At 38.1% G+C, this 16,095-nt stretch overlaps 2 protein-coding genes across 2 annotated transcripts in view; both read left to right on the top strand.

Moving 5' to 3' along the window:
* The first annotated feature begins 1,397 nt into the window (after positions 1 to 1,397).
* Positions 1,398 to 8,286, top strand: LOC139124220 (uncharacterized). The gene is made up of 6 exons (XM_070690353.1): positions 1,398 to 1,557; positions 4,433 to 4,517; positions 5,466 to 5,889; positions 6,174 to 6,218; positions 6,605 to 6,704; positions 7,170 to 8,286. Exons 2-3 carry the CDS (start codon positions 4,454 to 4,456, stop codon positions 5,744 to 5,746), a joined length of 345 nt encoding a protein of 114 aa, XP_070546454.1. The 5' UTR covers positions 1,398 to 1,557; positions 4,433 to 4,453; the 3' UTR covers positions 5,747 to 5,889; positions 6,174 to 6,218; positions 6,605 to 6,704; positions 7,170 to 8,286.
* Positions 8,287 to 14,275: 5,989 nt separating this feature from the next.
* LOC139124222 (uncharacterized) overlaps positions 14,276 to 16,095 on the top strand; it is a 104,519-nt gene continuing 102,699 nt past the window's right edge. The window contains exon 1 of the mRNA XM_070690355.1: positions 14,276 to 14,503. The gene's annotated coding sequence lies outside the window, so the exon portion shown is untranslated. The remainder of the gene's footprint in view (positions 14,504 to 16,095) is intronic.

Consider the following 16,095-nt stretch of genomic DNA (forward strand, 5'->3'; position numbering starts at 1 on the left):
TTTCGATCGGCAGTTTATGTCACTCCTATCCCCTTGGCACCTGTTTCTCTTTCCTTCTATATTTGACACATGGCATATGCATGAATTGGTATGAATCCGGCATTTTATGATAATAAAGGATTTTACTGCTTCCTTCATGCCATACGTTGACATATCCCTAACAATCTGTCAAAAAGTTCTTTGTCTGATGTGTTAACTTGTTTTTATGTATCAAGTTCTTAGTTCGCAAGCAAGCCAATAGTTTGCCAAGTGGTTCAGTCATGCTAGCTATACGCCATTGTTGTTTACGTTATTTGTGATTTGAACAGCCATTTGTAGGCTACTTCTTGCGCTAGAGAGTTGCGGTATGGGGAAAAACTCAACATGAGACCATGATTTGTTACATGGACGGTTAACATATTACTTATTTTGGCTCTTTGCTTATTCACATAAGTCTGTAGGTGTTTTGGCAATGAAATGGCAAAGCAAGTAGGCTACAGCGCAGATATGGATGCCGTCGTCAACTTGTCTTGTTTGACGATTAAAACATTGACTGACAATGCGTTTTTGCATACGGATGTAACAAAATACTTAATCGCTGATTGCCTGAGCTTCCGAAGGCATATACAATTCCATCTACATCGAAATTTAAAAAAGTATGGCTGCATCATTCTGAATGTTTTTCTGTTGCAAGATTTTTTTTTATAAAATCGGAAAATGTAGAATATAACATAATTTTGGAGAATTTTGGGTCTGTTATCTGCAATAATCTACAAATTGTGAATAACGAAATTTACTCGTTGATATTCCCTTGTATTTGTGTACATCTGCACTTTGTTTGCAAATGTTCTTCTCATGCGTAAATTAATTGATGTTCTTCTCACTGGTAAATTCATTGATTTGATTGACGAACTTGAACAGAGATAGTCCAAGGCTAGTCATCCGGAACGATTTTAAGACGATTCTCGCGACATTAATGACCATAAAGACAAAAAAACGCTCATTTGCATTCTAAAATTGAGTCGTGCGTGGGTTCCATGAAATATATATTGTTCTTCGAGTATTTGTTTGGCAAGGGTGTTAGGGCAACGATTCAAAAACCAGACGGTTTCTTGGTAACTCAGAGTGTTTGTCGTCAACATTCTGTTTTTTCCATTCAACATGCATACCCCTGGAGAGAGGGGCGTGCCTATTCAATGATTGGTTATTCTGACCTCAGATTGTTTTGTACGTTCAGTGAAGATTTGATTTACGAGGTACACCCGAACTATTGCTGGCGACATACAAGAAAAAGTGACGCCAACGCCTCTCCTTATAGTGTTTTAACAGAATAATGAGGTCATCCGGTAGACAGCCCTATTGGACTCCCGCATTGTGTATTTAAACTCGCAGCCAATGAAAACCGTTCTTTTATGACTATTCGTTTTGACCAATGGCTACGAGTCAAAAATTCGCTCGTTGCCATGCAAACTGTATAAAGCATGTCTCACATCAGTGTTTGTTTCATTAACTCATAGGACGAGGCCGAAAGCGTCAGAAGCTACTCCAAAAAACATCAGTTATAGCAGTAACTTGCAGGTGAGCCTTTAAACTATAGATTATGATACCGTCTTAAACTCATGCGATTGATGCTTTAAAAATTCTCTAGATTATAAAGGTGTAGTAAAAATAATAATTTTATCAAGAATAACATACAATTAACAAGCATTGCGAGCTTGTCTGCAAACTGTTTAAATTCAATTGGAAAAACAGCAACACTACAAGGAATCTAGATATCGCAGATATAATGATTAAGAGAAATTTTGTGATCGAAATTAGAGTAATGTATGTAATGTATTCTAAGGTACTTGTTAGCCAGTAAATATTTTGAACCCTTCTGTGTATCTGTAAATCCATACGTCATAAATTTTAACGTGAACTTTAATCGTACAACTAGCTATGTGTAACCATACGTTATTTCCATTGCTAAGCTGACTACATTGACAATATCCAACAATAATCACGGTGGTTAACGTAGAATCAAATTTAATAAAAATTCAAGTTGACAAGGTGTAGAATCAGTTGGCATTTTGAATCGATGTCGGAACACTGTGCACTAACTCTTGGCACAAACTTTCGACACGAGCTGTAAGGAGTGCCGTGGACGACGGTTCTTTCACTTGAGCTCAACTCGCGGTGGCTGTCGCCGGATCCGGTGACGGTAATGACCCAACGATACACATCGACACATAATTGCAACATGGTGCGAGAACTAACAGTTGACTGGGCAATTTCGACTAAAAAGTACGAGATAGATGTCGTTTCAACGGACTGAAGGCATCGTTTGATGAATAAAACCGCTTTTCAGGCAAATTCTCCAAAATGGATTATGTTCTTACTTTTCGGCTCCTGAAATTTATGGTCAAACATGTGACCAGCAATTTTACTTACTTCAGTGATTAAAATTAAGCCCTAAATGATTTTCATTGAAATAACGTCATTCAGTTGCAATGTCGCTTTTCCCTCCTCCATGTCAACAGTTTTACTGTTTTTGCTTTAGTTTTTCCTGTGTATTTCTAAGGTGTTGTACTCATCTCAGATTTTTCCTCAGGTATATCCCCAAGGTTGTGTGTGACTCTGACTTCCCGCGTTTCTCTCTAATTAACGTTACTTCTATCTAGATTTCTATCTAGATTTCCATTTCCCCATACATTCTACCTGCTATCGCCTTACGCATAACTGTTTTGAATGGTTTTCAGATTTCCTATCTATCTTCACAACAGCTTCGTCTCTTGTCTGGTGCTTTCTATTTGACTCTCTTATTAGTCTATCTCTCTGTCACAATTGCTGTCTGTCTATTGGTTTCTGTTTGTCTCTTTCTGTCTCTGACCTTTAAATGAGGGAAAATTGCGATCAGGTTCATTTAAAATAAACACTGAGCTTCTGCATTTTTAATACACGAAACGAGCTCTGCTTCGACATCACATTGCATTAAGTGCTTTTGCGGTATATTTGTACTCAAGAATATTGATGAGGGCCCTGTCTCACCTTGACAATTTATCCAGCGTATACAAATCAAAATTCTCTGAAACGCTGGCTAACGATGTATTTTTCAATTTTGGGCGTATTCATAGCGTATTCATAACGTACTCATATTTTAGAAATATGTTTTGGTACGCTAGACAATTATCTGGAAGCCCTTCGACTTATGGTAAGCTAACCTTAAACGTAACGTGTATTGACGAGCGGATAACCTCCCTACAACTTATGGCCCGCATGTGCAGAACGTATAGGCCACACGCTAGCATACGTCGAAAAGTTTTGTGCATGCATTTGTACCTTGCCATATTACGATTTATACCAGCCCGCTTCAGCGTGCTCTTGACTAATACAAAATTTACCCATAACGTATTCGACGTATGCCCAGCGTATTCGCCAAATTGTTCATATGTTGGCATGCGATATAGCTTAAACGTCAAGGTGTGACAATGCCATAAAATGTCGGTCACATCTAGATTTTCGCATTTGCACGTGGTCATTTTTGGGGGAATTCAAACACATTTTCAGTCATTACGGAAAGTAATATTTTGACGTTTATACGTCGAATGCGTTAAGGGTAAATTTTGTATTTTTGAAGTAATATTTAAAATGAGCCTGTAATTTGGGCAACCTGATAGTTCATAAATAAATGAATAAATGAATAAATAAATAGATAAATAAGTAAATAAATAAATAAATAAATAAATAAAATAAACAGGAATGCTCTACGAATACATTTTAACATTTCACGATCATCTTATGTTCATCAAAATCCGTAAATAATGTAGTAGCCGATCTGCGTCGAGTCATTCATTATTAGACACACTACGTTATCTTAACACATGACTAAGTTGTTGCTGACATATATCATTATATTACTGGAGCTTGGGCTTTGCGAGTTTGTATATTTTATTAACTGGTTTCAAGTTTTCAAATGATACCGCTAACATATAAATTGTTAATGTTACATAGTCCGCCTGTACTCTGACTTAAAGGCAAGTAACCAATCAACGCTTTTAAGACCAAATAAAGTGTTCTGTACCTTGAACACTACTTACTAGCAAAGATCCTATGGCGGACAATAACGTATTTCGTTTTTGCTTAGTATTTCCTACAAAAGGGAGGGTCTTCCTCTTTTCTTTAAATTGCATTCTGCACGTCAGAATCTACAGGCATTTAGTCTTAGTTTGTTTGTTTTTTTTGTTTTTTTCAATTCAGTCATCTTCTAGTATCGATATTCAGATGGGCTTTGGCCACCTTGTAGGTAGAAATTAGGTGATATTAGATTTGTTTACTTAGACAGCTTGGCATGTTTGATCAAAGTAGACAGAGTGATGGCGATTTTTGAAAACACAGGACGAATAACCTTTTACAAAGTCTATTCCAATTACCTCCTGAATGTTGACAGTTTACGTTGAATTCCGTTCATTTTCAGAGTACTATAACATCGCCGAGAATGAAGACCATCGGCCTTTCTGTGTTGTTATTTACGCTGGTGTTTGCAAGATTTTCGCAAGCTGGTAAGTCCAGAGTTCCTCAAAATGCACTCAACAATATTTATGCCAACAACATTTTATTTTGTCACGTAAATAGGTGACGATAATTCAATCTAAACTTGTACGAATGTCATAGTAAAAGGTCAATGAATGTGGAGGCAACGTATCAGCTTTTTATTACATGCTACGGTCCAGTGTATAATCAACAGCCCGTAAAAGTATATTTGTCTTTAGGCCAGGGATTAGGATTAAATAAGGTGTTAACAAGACGAGGAATGAGGTGTTTCTGTCTTTTGATTTACTTTGCGATTGCAATCAGTTGTTTGAATATGTAGCGGAAATTTTGATGAAATCTGATCGAAAGACTGGTTAACGCAAAAATCAAGGTAACAGCTTGTGTACAGAAATATGCCATTATAAAGGAGTTATCTATATTTCAGTGGAGTATCGACATTCAGCTATAATGCGAAAATACAATTTTTTAAGCATTTATGCTAAGGATAGGATTTACTGAACGGTAATTCGTTAAATGGAAATATGCTTATGAGTCCGAGACACCTTGCATGTTGCGGATTTGCAGTTGCAAATACATTCAATGATATGCAGTTTGACGAATGATACACCCACTGGTTTGTCAATGAGAGGTCCAATAGACATGCCGAGATATCTTACAACCCCTGTAAGTAATTTTAGGTATTTCCCTTCTTGTAGAACAATGTGTTAACCAAGGAGCCGTAAGTCACACAGACAAATATAAGAGACGTGTTTATTATTAATTGAAGTTTGTTTATTCGTTTTCACTTGCATACCTTCTCACCCGTGCACTTACCGGGGAATTGAGCTCACTCACGTATTTACATACTCGAACATTGAATTTCTAGTTTTCATGAATCGATCAACTGAACAAACATCCTGTTTTGTCTTCATACGTCTACTATCCAAATATAACGACAAATTATCTCTTTGTTTCAGCACTGACCATCAAGACAACATCATTCAGTGTGACAGGACCTTCTTCCTACACACTAAAGGTGACAGCAGCCACTGAAATAACTTTTGATATCACCTTCGAGAATGATGACACCAGTGCAGCTGCCAGCGTCACTGACTTAAAGCTGTTTCTATCTGATAATGAAGACTTGACTGCTACAGAAAAAGAGGTTGAGGTGGCTGAAAACACCGCAATTACTGGGATTACATTTCCTGCCACAGTACACGCCGCAACAGGTGGAACAAACAGGAGAAAAGGCTGAAACAGGCGCTAAAGCAACTATCACCATTCCCAGTGCAGCAGATTGTCCAGACTTTGACCACCTCGTCGCTCAGATCTCAGCTGGTGATGATACACAAGCTATTGACATTACAGGAAAGACAGATTGCACAAAACCAGCACCACGTAAGATTAACAACATTCTGTTATTTGATGAGTACGAACATTACGCGAAACCACCATACATAAACAAAAAATAAATATAAATTGTCGGAAGCTTGTAAATTAGCAATTATGAGTTTTTAAATAGCAAAATTGCTACATCATCTTATGCCAGCTTATTCTTAGAGATAGCCTGTACCGCAAGTTCCATTTCTCCCCCTTGGTGTAGATCTTGCAACTGTGTATATCTGTATAAACGGCTTTCTTCTGATTGTCTTACATTCTAACAAGTTTAACTTTTCCATCAGCTTCAGAATCGTCAGACGCAAGCCAGGCTGCGATGGAAACGACAAGTAAGTTAAAATATTTGTAGCGCTACTGAAGGTGCAATTGATTATAGACGTTTTCCATGATTTTAAAATTTCAAGTGAATGTGTGCTAGAAAATGTAATATCTTAAATAGAGCCATCAATCAGAAAATCTCGAGTACGGAATCATACTACAAACTGCCTCCACCAAGAGCGGTTTAAAACCTTATTTACGTCATTCATAGCAAATTCACTGTCATTGTCCTAATACGATACTAGAATTGCTTTGCTTTAATTCGTACAATGACATATCCTTACGCTAACATCGCTAAGCCATGTTTATACAAGACATGAAGAAGGTGCTCGACGTTGCTGAAACGATCTAGAAACGAAAGACCAATGATTACATCATATATTTTTTCTTGCTGTAGCCGACCCTGGCGGCGCTGGATGTCACCATGTGTGCAGTGTCATGCTGATACTGGCTGTAATGATCCTGAATGTGATTGCTTCCATTGCCTAAACATAACGGTACGCTCTTAATTAATTAATGAAGTAATTTATCAATTAACTAATAAAAAATAGAAATAAATAAATAAATATACGAATTCACTAACAAAATTTATTTATTTATTTATTTATAATTTATTTATTTAGTTAGTTAGTTAGTTTTAAAGTTATAAAGTGAGTTAGTTAGTTAGTTAGTTACTGTGCTATTAATGACTCATTCACTGAATTTGTCCTGTTTACCATCCCTTTATTAATTGAATAATGTTCTGATAAATTCTTTATTGTCTTGATAAGAAGGTATATCAAACAACACCAAAATCTTTTTTGTAGATGTGTACTACACCTATATCCGATTAAAAAATCCAATCATTGCATTGTTCATTTCAGAAGTCAAATTTGTCATTTGATTGTCCATGTAACACTTTTTGTAAACACTGATCATCTAAACATTACCTAACGTTTTACTTATTAATTTTTCTTTGTCAGATTTCCGATTGGTATGGTGTTTGAGAAGAAAACACGATTCAGAGATGAACCGCGCTGTTAATATTTCCCTCTTTAGTGTGTTTAAATATGTGAGGTTTAGTTACACGTAATTACGCGTATATCTGACGACTTTGTAGTTGGCATAGACGTATGCGTGCTGACGTGTAGATTTTCTGTTTCAAGTTAGAAGTGCCTTCCACTTGGTTTTGTTTAATTGTTTGTTGATATATGTAAATTTCATGGAACATACATTTGTACACGTCAGTACTAATCTGAAACTTCAAACCACCCTTGGATTAAATCGACAGATTTTCTTTGATTTGATTATACATGAAGTTCCTTGAATTCGTTGTCAAGGCGCCAGATAACATTTGATGTGAGAATGAGATTACAATATTTCGTTGATGTCGTAAAATCATAGAAAATATTCCTACTGGTGCAAAATTAACAGAATATCGTGATACAAATGAGTTATGCTACACTTTTTCTTGATAAGATTTACGGGTGATACCAGGAAACTCAAAAATATCACTCGTAATTAAGACTAGCGTACAATTGTCGTTCATCGTTCCGAACATCTGTACCACACGTACGACACATCTAATTGCCACGTGAAAAGACCTCAGACGTACTGATGGAACGTAATAATTTGGAACTAAACCTCCTTTCTGATATTTTTTGAATCGTTTGATTATCAATTATCCTTGATCTGTTTTGATTTTCAATGTATCGTTAATTGAAAGTTCTTTATGAACACTCTCCTTCATCTTCAGTGAAGCAAGTAAGGATTCGTCATTGTGAAAATTTAAATAATACATAACTCTAGCAGGTCAACAAAACAAGAAAAGTAAATTTATGACAGTGCTATGGATGACGTCAAATAAGGATTTCACCACTCTTGGTGGAAGCTATTTGCAGAATGACTCCGTACTCGAGATTTACTGATTGATGGCTCTGGTTACGATACTACATTTTTCAGCACACATCCATTTAAAAAAGAGCATTGCCCGTAAAATGTTCTCTTCAATTGACGGCTTGCTTAGGTACACACATTGTATGTTTGCTCAGGATATGTGCATTTTAGATTTGAAGCAATAAAGCGAAGAAATATGTAATACATCTTGTCGTTTTCCCTTATCTTTTAATATGCTAGTGAACACAATATATTTAAAGAAACTAATAGAAAACTTATGTAACATTGGAATATCTTCCATCATCCCTTTTTCAAACAAGAAAAATAAAAAAAACAAATTCAATGACTCCGGGCAGAACGAGGCTAGCAGAAACTGAATCAAAAGATAACGATCAAAGAGAGAGAGAGAGAGAGAGAGAGAGAGAGAGAGAGAGAGAGAGAGAGAGAGAGAGAGAGAGAGAGAGAGAGAGAGAGAGAGAGAGAGAGAGAGAGAGAGAGAGAGAGAGAGAGAGAGAGAGAGAGAGAGAGAGAGACAGAGACAGAGAGAGAGAAGAGAGAGAGACAGAGAGAGAGACAGAGAGACAGAGAGAGAGAGACAGAGAGAGAGAGAGACAGAGAGACAGAGAGAGAGAGAGAGAGAGAGAGAGAGAGAGAGAGAGAGAGAGAGAGAGAGAGAGAGAGAGAGAGAGAGATGGATGGATGAGGCTGGTTGGTTGTCTGTTGAACGACCTAGGGAAATACAAGCAAAACAACAACCAACTCAACAAGACTCCTATTATGTCAAACAATATTCAAGATACGTATGCTTCGCAGTAAAACCAAACAAGACGGTAGATCCTGATGTGGTTCTTCTGCTGTAGGATTAACATGGATTAATTTCATTGTCCGGCGCAGTTTAATTTTGGTGTGACGCATACTGCTTCCCATTATTTTACCTTAAAAAATAATGTTAACTCTATTCTAGATAATGCGATGAAGGGGAATTTTTTAATGTTTTTCTAAAGTGATAATGGGAATAAATGAAAATTTATTTTGACAAACGGAGAGGAGGTACGAAATCAGTTTCTTTAAGAGTGTTTAATTGGATTTTGGAAGGATAACTCAGAGAGATATTTGATTCTAAACTGACAATCGAATCATAGTTAAGTGGTGGCTCTTCTTTGTTCGATCACCATATTCTGATTACTTTCCGTTGTTGAAGATGTGCAGCCTCTGTTTCAACAGGTCATCATACGATCAAAGAACTTGCGTCGTATTTTAACGTATGATAATGGAAGGCAGCAAATGCTATCATCGGTATTCATAGTGATGAACGTTTGTTCTCAGATAAAGTTGTCCTCTGAAGAATAGAATGTCTACATTGCTGAAAAAATTGCACTTTCTCTCTTGCCCCGTGACTTTGTCTCATGAAATTATTTTGGGGCATAAGACGTTCACATTCTGCGTTCACATTCTGCGTCACACCCAAGGCAACACTCAAGATGACGGACGGACGGCCTAACATTTATCGCGTTACGTTCCTCCATAGTTTACCGAACCAAGCATCCCCTGTCGTCTAGCTTTGAATGAAAAATGAAAAACCATTTATTTTTAAGTCATTGTCGAACATGCCAAAGATCACCATGGTCACCAGGTCACGTATAAGAAAACGCAGATGTGCTAATCACATGATCTTGTCAGGTGAATGCCCTCATTAATATGCAGTCAAAATTCTGACTGAAACACTAGCCCATACCTGACCCTATTTTCGTGAGCAGCGCAGCAAGCGGTGGAAATTGGTCAGGGAAACAGACTACTACCTTAACCTATTTTCGTGAGCAGCACAGCAAGCGGTAGAAATAGCGTAGGGGACTAGATTGAACCAATGAAACCGCTCCAGCGTGCCAAGATATGCTATTCACAATCACTATTTGCAAACATTCGTGAAATACACCATACAGTACTTTTAATTATACGCAAAACAAAATACGATGTATGAGGGCGTGTCCTATATCTGCATTTCTCATAATGATGTGAAGAATACTTTTCGATCTGCAGTGAATGTGTCTGGAGATACACTTAGTAGGAATATATAGTGAGACAAATGTCTCTTTTAAAATTAAGTTTTTCTTTGCCTCTGTTTTTCCAAACTCAGACTGTATATTTTTCCAAGGTCACAAGTTGCTAAAAGAAGAGATGGGGCGGGGATGATAACGCAATAAGGGTGTCAATATCACCGCAATTGACCTAGCGATGAAGTCAATGACAAATATCAAGTTGTTTTTCACAATACATTTTCACCAATACAATGGCAGTTGAGAGGTACTGTTGGGTTCTACGAGTGGTCAAGAGTAGAAAATATAACTGGGGAACAAAATCTGGTCAAACCGTTGGTTACATTTGCGATAATCAAAAGCGCTTACACCACATGAAAGTAAAATAAATGGAATTTTCGTCGAAAAGAGTTGTGAAAAATGAAAAGAGAAATATATATATATATATAGGAACAACTGCACATGTCGAATCATTTTTAATGGTGTTGCTATTCCGCGTGTAAAAGACTTTAATCCGGTCACAGAGAAAGACGGACAGACAGAGACAGACAGACCGACAGAAAGACACAAACAAACAGACAGACAGACAGAAGGGAAGTACGGAAATGTTTTGAATAATATCATTGATACAACAAAAACGATAATGGGAATCACGTTGGCACCATCATGATCGACTGCATTTTATCGTGGGTATTCTTGTCGGTCGACGTGAAAGTTGTATTTCATAGTACTCTGATGGGAACGAAGCACGTAAATATTTCAGAATCAACCTTGCCATCGATCATTAAACAATTTGCCATTCGAGGAGGCAACCCTCAGTTCTCTTGTTACGTTTTTCAAATGTCAATACAATTAGCACTGCGGACAGTGGTTGTGAGTAGTTGAAATGTTTTACTCTCTCATCATTAGTGACGATTGTATTATACACAGCGCCGCCAGTGTTCATATTCAGGAATGAGATATCTGATCACGAGGTCAGTGTTAAACCTCTGCTCTTTCAGATCAGTAAACGGAAACAGTATTGTCTTACGCCAAAATCACAAATGTACCATCAGAGAGCGTACGGTGACATTGATTATATCCTTCTGTTTGTAGGCGCGACACAGGGCTGTGTTTAAAGGGTAGAAAACGACCTGATTGTGTGTTAAATATTTAATATATTATCCGTTGACGTCATGCCATGTGGCAGACTTCCTTGACTTTTTAAATACTACCCGTGTCGCTCACAGCCTACACTAGAACTTGAGCCAATGTCAACGGATAAAGGGGTACTTTTTTATAAAAACTAATTCGTGGGATGTGGAACTGATTCTGCCTCAAGTTCCCTTGGCGGCTTGGACCATCAACGTGAATAAATTATATTCTATAACTTTTGCCCGAAGGGCGCCTTTAAATGAAAATGGCAGGAAATGAAAGTGCCAGGAGGCATTTCAAAAGGAATTTGATATTCAATAAATGTTCAAGTCCCCTCTTTGCAATGTCATTTTTTTCAGATCCACTGGCATGTTGTTATGTTTATCAAGTTCCCCCCTGAACCCTCTCTCTCCAGAGGTGTTTGTGAATGCAACCTAACAGCAAAAACGTTGGTTAATCATGAATGACTTTCAGTACAACTTTGCATTTTTTTCTCCGTTTATACATGTACAATCCTAGTTCCTTCAATCATGTATAGCTGCCTATTGGATTACTAATCAGCTACTTGGTCGTCATCACTTTTACATAAAGAGGGACATTCAGAGTAACGGCGCCGTACGCTCATTGAAGGTGGTTCTTTCGTTTTTCACCATGTGTCACGTGAACTATTTCATTTGACAGTCATAACCGATGCAATATCAAGAGGTCAGACAGAGTCACACAACATTGGGTCAGACAGACAACTCTCTTATACTGCCTATCATTTACAAAATGACCTGGGTTAATGGTTTATCTTGCCGCTTCATTGCATTCAGCTCCAAATCAAACGTTTTATATAATGAAGAATTTCATGTGTTTGGCAAACAACAGAAAGATCGGATTGCAAAGGGCTCTCCTTCGCTCTCAAAATTCAGCAACACACATGAATGACCCTGAGGTCAGTCTTGGTTCGCCTCCTGTGCAGATCGACAAAGGCAGCCCTGGAACCGACCTAATACAAGTACCTGCTGTCACCGCGAAGTATGTTACAGGAGTTATGAATTATTTGTCGTGTAGTATCGACAAAGTGCGATAGCATTGTAGTAAAAGTTATGTGCCAAATTTTATGCTGTTCATTCAAGAGGCGTATGTCGTCATGTTATCCAACGATCACAACTCAATGTTTTTTTTCTAACAGTACCATAGCTATCAACGTATCGTATACATAAAGAAACCTGTACGCAGTGGTGGCATTTCCTTTAGGAATGATGGGTTGTCAGGATTACAATGTAAGAGAGATAAGTGGCTATGGGTGACTTTCATTGACCAGTTATGCCAGAACAAAGCGCCAAGGTGAACATATTGTACACATCAATGTACAGGGGAAATCCCGACATGACGTCATTCATGCGAGAAGGGTCATCATTTAGAAGTCACCATCCGATCTGTGTCACCATGTACTATGCTGATTCACATTCTGAGTAGTGGCGGCGCCCTACCTAGACCAACGAATTTGCCAAAATGTGCAAAAGTGTTCTATTCTGTCTAATAGTGTAATACATGTATATCCGTAGGACATACTCGTAAAATACAGTTTAATTTTGATTGTATATATAATAAGGTAAAACAAAAATAATTACTTTTCATATTTGGGGTTCGTTGAAGTCAACAAACCAAAGCTCGATGTCTTAATATAAACAGTACTACTCAAACACCAAAAATTCAAAAATTGGTGCATGACGAGGGCCACACAGAGAAGCACCACTTGCTTATCAGAGACGATTCGTTCGTCTTTCAGCAGACTTTCAACGATGTAATATGCATATCAGTCAAACAGATGCTGTGTCAAGAGTGTCAGACACGCTCACTCGACCATGGGACAACAGAAGTCTGCACCGCCTAAAGTTTACAAGCAAGTTAAAACTGTTGCTTCAGACACAGACATACACTCACCATGTTACGCTTTAGCAAACTTAGACCATGTGCCTTTCAATTGACGAATAAAAGTAGTTGTATAAATTACAGTACCTTTAAGACATTTGTGCCTTTACTAGAATATCAACCCTTGCTCGAGTTTTCATCTGAAATACACACTTAAAGCTTCATACTGTAATTTACTTACTGAGAAAGCATTTTTAATCAAGTCAATTTTTGATGGTGAATTCATCAAGCTTGATTCAATTTGAACAATCTCAATCTATTATAGTTTAACGTACTTTTCACACAGCAATGTAAAACCAGGTGCACGATGTCAGAAACTTATGAATTTACGATATAAGCTGTCTATTGATCGCATCGATGTCCTATTTTGTGTTTGTTACCATGGATGTTTTCACGCTCGGTGTGTTAGATTAAATGGCTCACAGGGTAAGAGAGGTCAGACAACGGACAGCCAGTGTCACTCAGTCATTTTCTTTGTTCCTTTAGTGTCGCTGAGACTGCACTGTCATACGACAGCTTTCCCAGAGAGAGAGAGAGAGAGAGAGAGAGAGAGAGAGAGAATCTTCAGACAGACAGACAGAGAGACAGAGAGACAGAGACAGAGAGAGAAGAGAGAGAGAGAGAGAGAGAGAATCTTCTGGTATATTTTCATAATGCAATCTACGATTTTTTAATCTTGGATTGTTTCGTCACAGAGGGAAGGGCGTGGTGACCGTTTTCACAAAATTATATCTTTCAAAGTCATGTAATTTGAAATTTCATTAACACTGACTCATTTTATTTAACACGCTTTGCCCTGATCCCTTTTCTTATCAGTCCCTTTCGGTTTGTTCTAGTTCTCTTCTTAAACTTGCAGTCAGTGATTCGGTCTGTCAATGTCTGTAAAACCGTCGAACGGAGAAGTAGTCCTTTATGACACTTCAGTTACTCGTGTTCTAGTTGGAAATATCAAAGAAAATATCACTCTTGCGTGAACGAGGCCTTGAGCAAGGCCTCAGGGATAAATAACTATTGAAAACACAGACCCTTGGTCTTTCCATTGAGAGCAGTTTGGTCGCAGTGAACAATTTGAATAATCATGTTTTGAAGAGTACACACATCACCCAATGTCTGGTGACGGTCGTGTGTTGTTGTGTGACTGTTCTTAAGAGTGAATCTTTATGCTAGTCGATATACAACTAGTATAAATTGAAGCGAAACTAAACACAATACGTGTTAAGCTTCCCGGATATTATCTTAACAAAGCCTTCCTGATTATGGGATTATGGAATTAGACAACTGCAGCCTAGGGGAATGAAAGGATTTATGCAAACAAAAATCTACCTAAGTGATCGGTGAGTAACATTTTACATTGCGTATGATACTGACCGCTTTCACATGTGGTAGCGTACCAGTGACCTTATTTCAATTGTGTTGTATGTGCCAGGGACTGTTTACCGTAATCTTCCAATTACCCCCTTGTTTACTGTGAAATCATATTTTCGGATAATCGATGAATTAAGTGATGGAACCACCCTTATTTTGTTAAAGGTTAGCCACGATATAGACTATTTCACCTTTTAATGATTGTCATTCAGATACACATGACAACTTTCCCCCCACACATTTAGACGTGGTGATTTGTGGTAAATCGGCCATACCCACCACGTCTTTAACATTCATGAGTTACTTTCTTGTTTACACACACACACTTAGAATCGATTGGAAATATGAGGAATGGTTATTACATCAGATTGATGACCCCACACGTGGGCAGTGAAGTAATTTACTCTTTGTAAGACTGCTACAATTCCGAATAGAGCAAGACAAATTTGTTTGTTTTACAAATTTCTCTACAAACACAACACTAACGTTCATCAAAGAGGAAAAACAATGCAGACCTAGCAAAGCCGTGTGTTACGACAGTCGCAACACAGTGACCATACAGCATGGAGCGTGGAGGTACCAACGTCGCTCCTAGCTCCATGATCGTAGCAAGCGACTGATCACGGTGGTATAAGAGAACTTTTTTTTTTTACCTCCATGGACTAACGTACGTGTGACCGAAAACAAAACCAAAGAGATTGCTACTTGTATTTACTTCGAGTAGATTTCTACCACAGTACCAGCCAATGCGCAATGGTAAGCTATTTGCCCCACGGCGTGCATGAGTCAAGAGTACTCGGCTATGACTACGCTGAAGCCCTAGTATGGCCATCCTCCGCAAAGCGGACGGGCGCACGTGTAGACGCCAGAGTAATAGCCAAGGCCTTTCTTTTATTGTACATGTAGTTTTTGTTCCTGACAAAATTTCCAGGCAACTTAGTCTGTGAACGGTGATTTGTGTTCGTCCACTATGTTTCCCTTATTTGTGGTGGAGGGTAACGTAGTGGACAGAACAAGTACACAGAGAACCACACAAAATCGCATCTATCCCTTTGAAGTCACCTACCTGGGAAGAACCTTGGAAAAAGTAATAAAAGCACGGGATAGTTGTATATACGAGATAATTAGACTCGTGACGTAATGACCGTGTCACCACTCGTCTTCGACTCGTGGTGACACGGTCATTACGTCACTCGTATTTTCCTTCGCTGAACGAAGAAAAATATTAGGGAATAATATACTTATCACATGCACAAGCCAAGAGTTCGTTATTTTTTTGCAAAATAAAATAAGTTTTCCATGACGATTCCGCGTTTAAACTTTTGAACTACTTTAGGAATAAATATCAGTGCGCCGTACACAAGTTGTCAATCATTTCCAGTCGTTCGTCGTGTGCGTTAGCGCTCACGTTCGTTCATGTGTGGAGCAAATGACAGCTCTCGGTCTACACGCAAAGTTATACTCTATTTAAAAGATAGCATATTCCTAGAAATTTATCACAGACGAAGAAACGCTATTTTTCGGGAACAAATATCGACTGAATCTCGACGGCTCGAACACA

The sequence above is a fragment of the Ptychodera flava genome (genome assembly GCF_041260155.1).
Source record: "Ptychodera flava strain L36383 chromosome 23 unlocalized genomic scaffold, AS_Pfla_20210202 Scaffold_23__1_contigs__length_28996876_pilon, whole genome shotgun sequence".
Lineage (NCBI taxonomy): Eukaryota > Metazoa > Hemichordata > Enteropneusta > Ptychoderidae > Ptychodera > Ptychodera flava.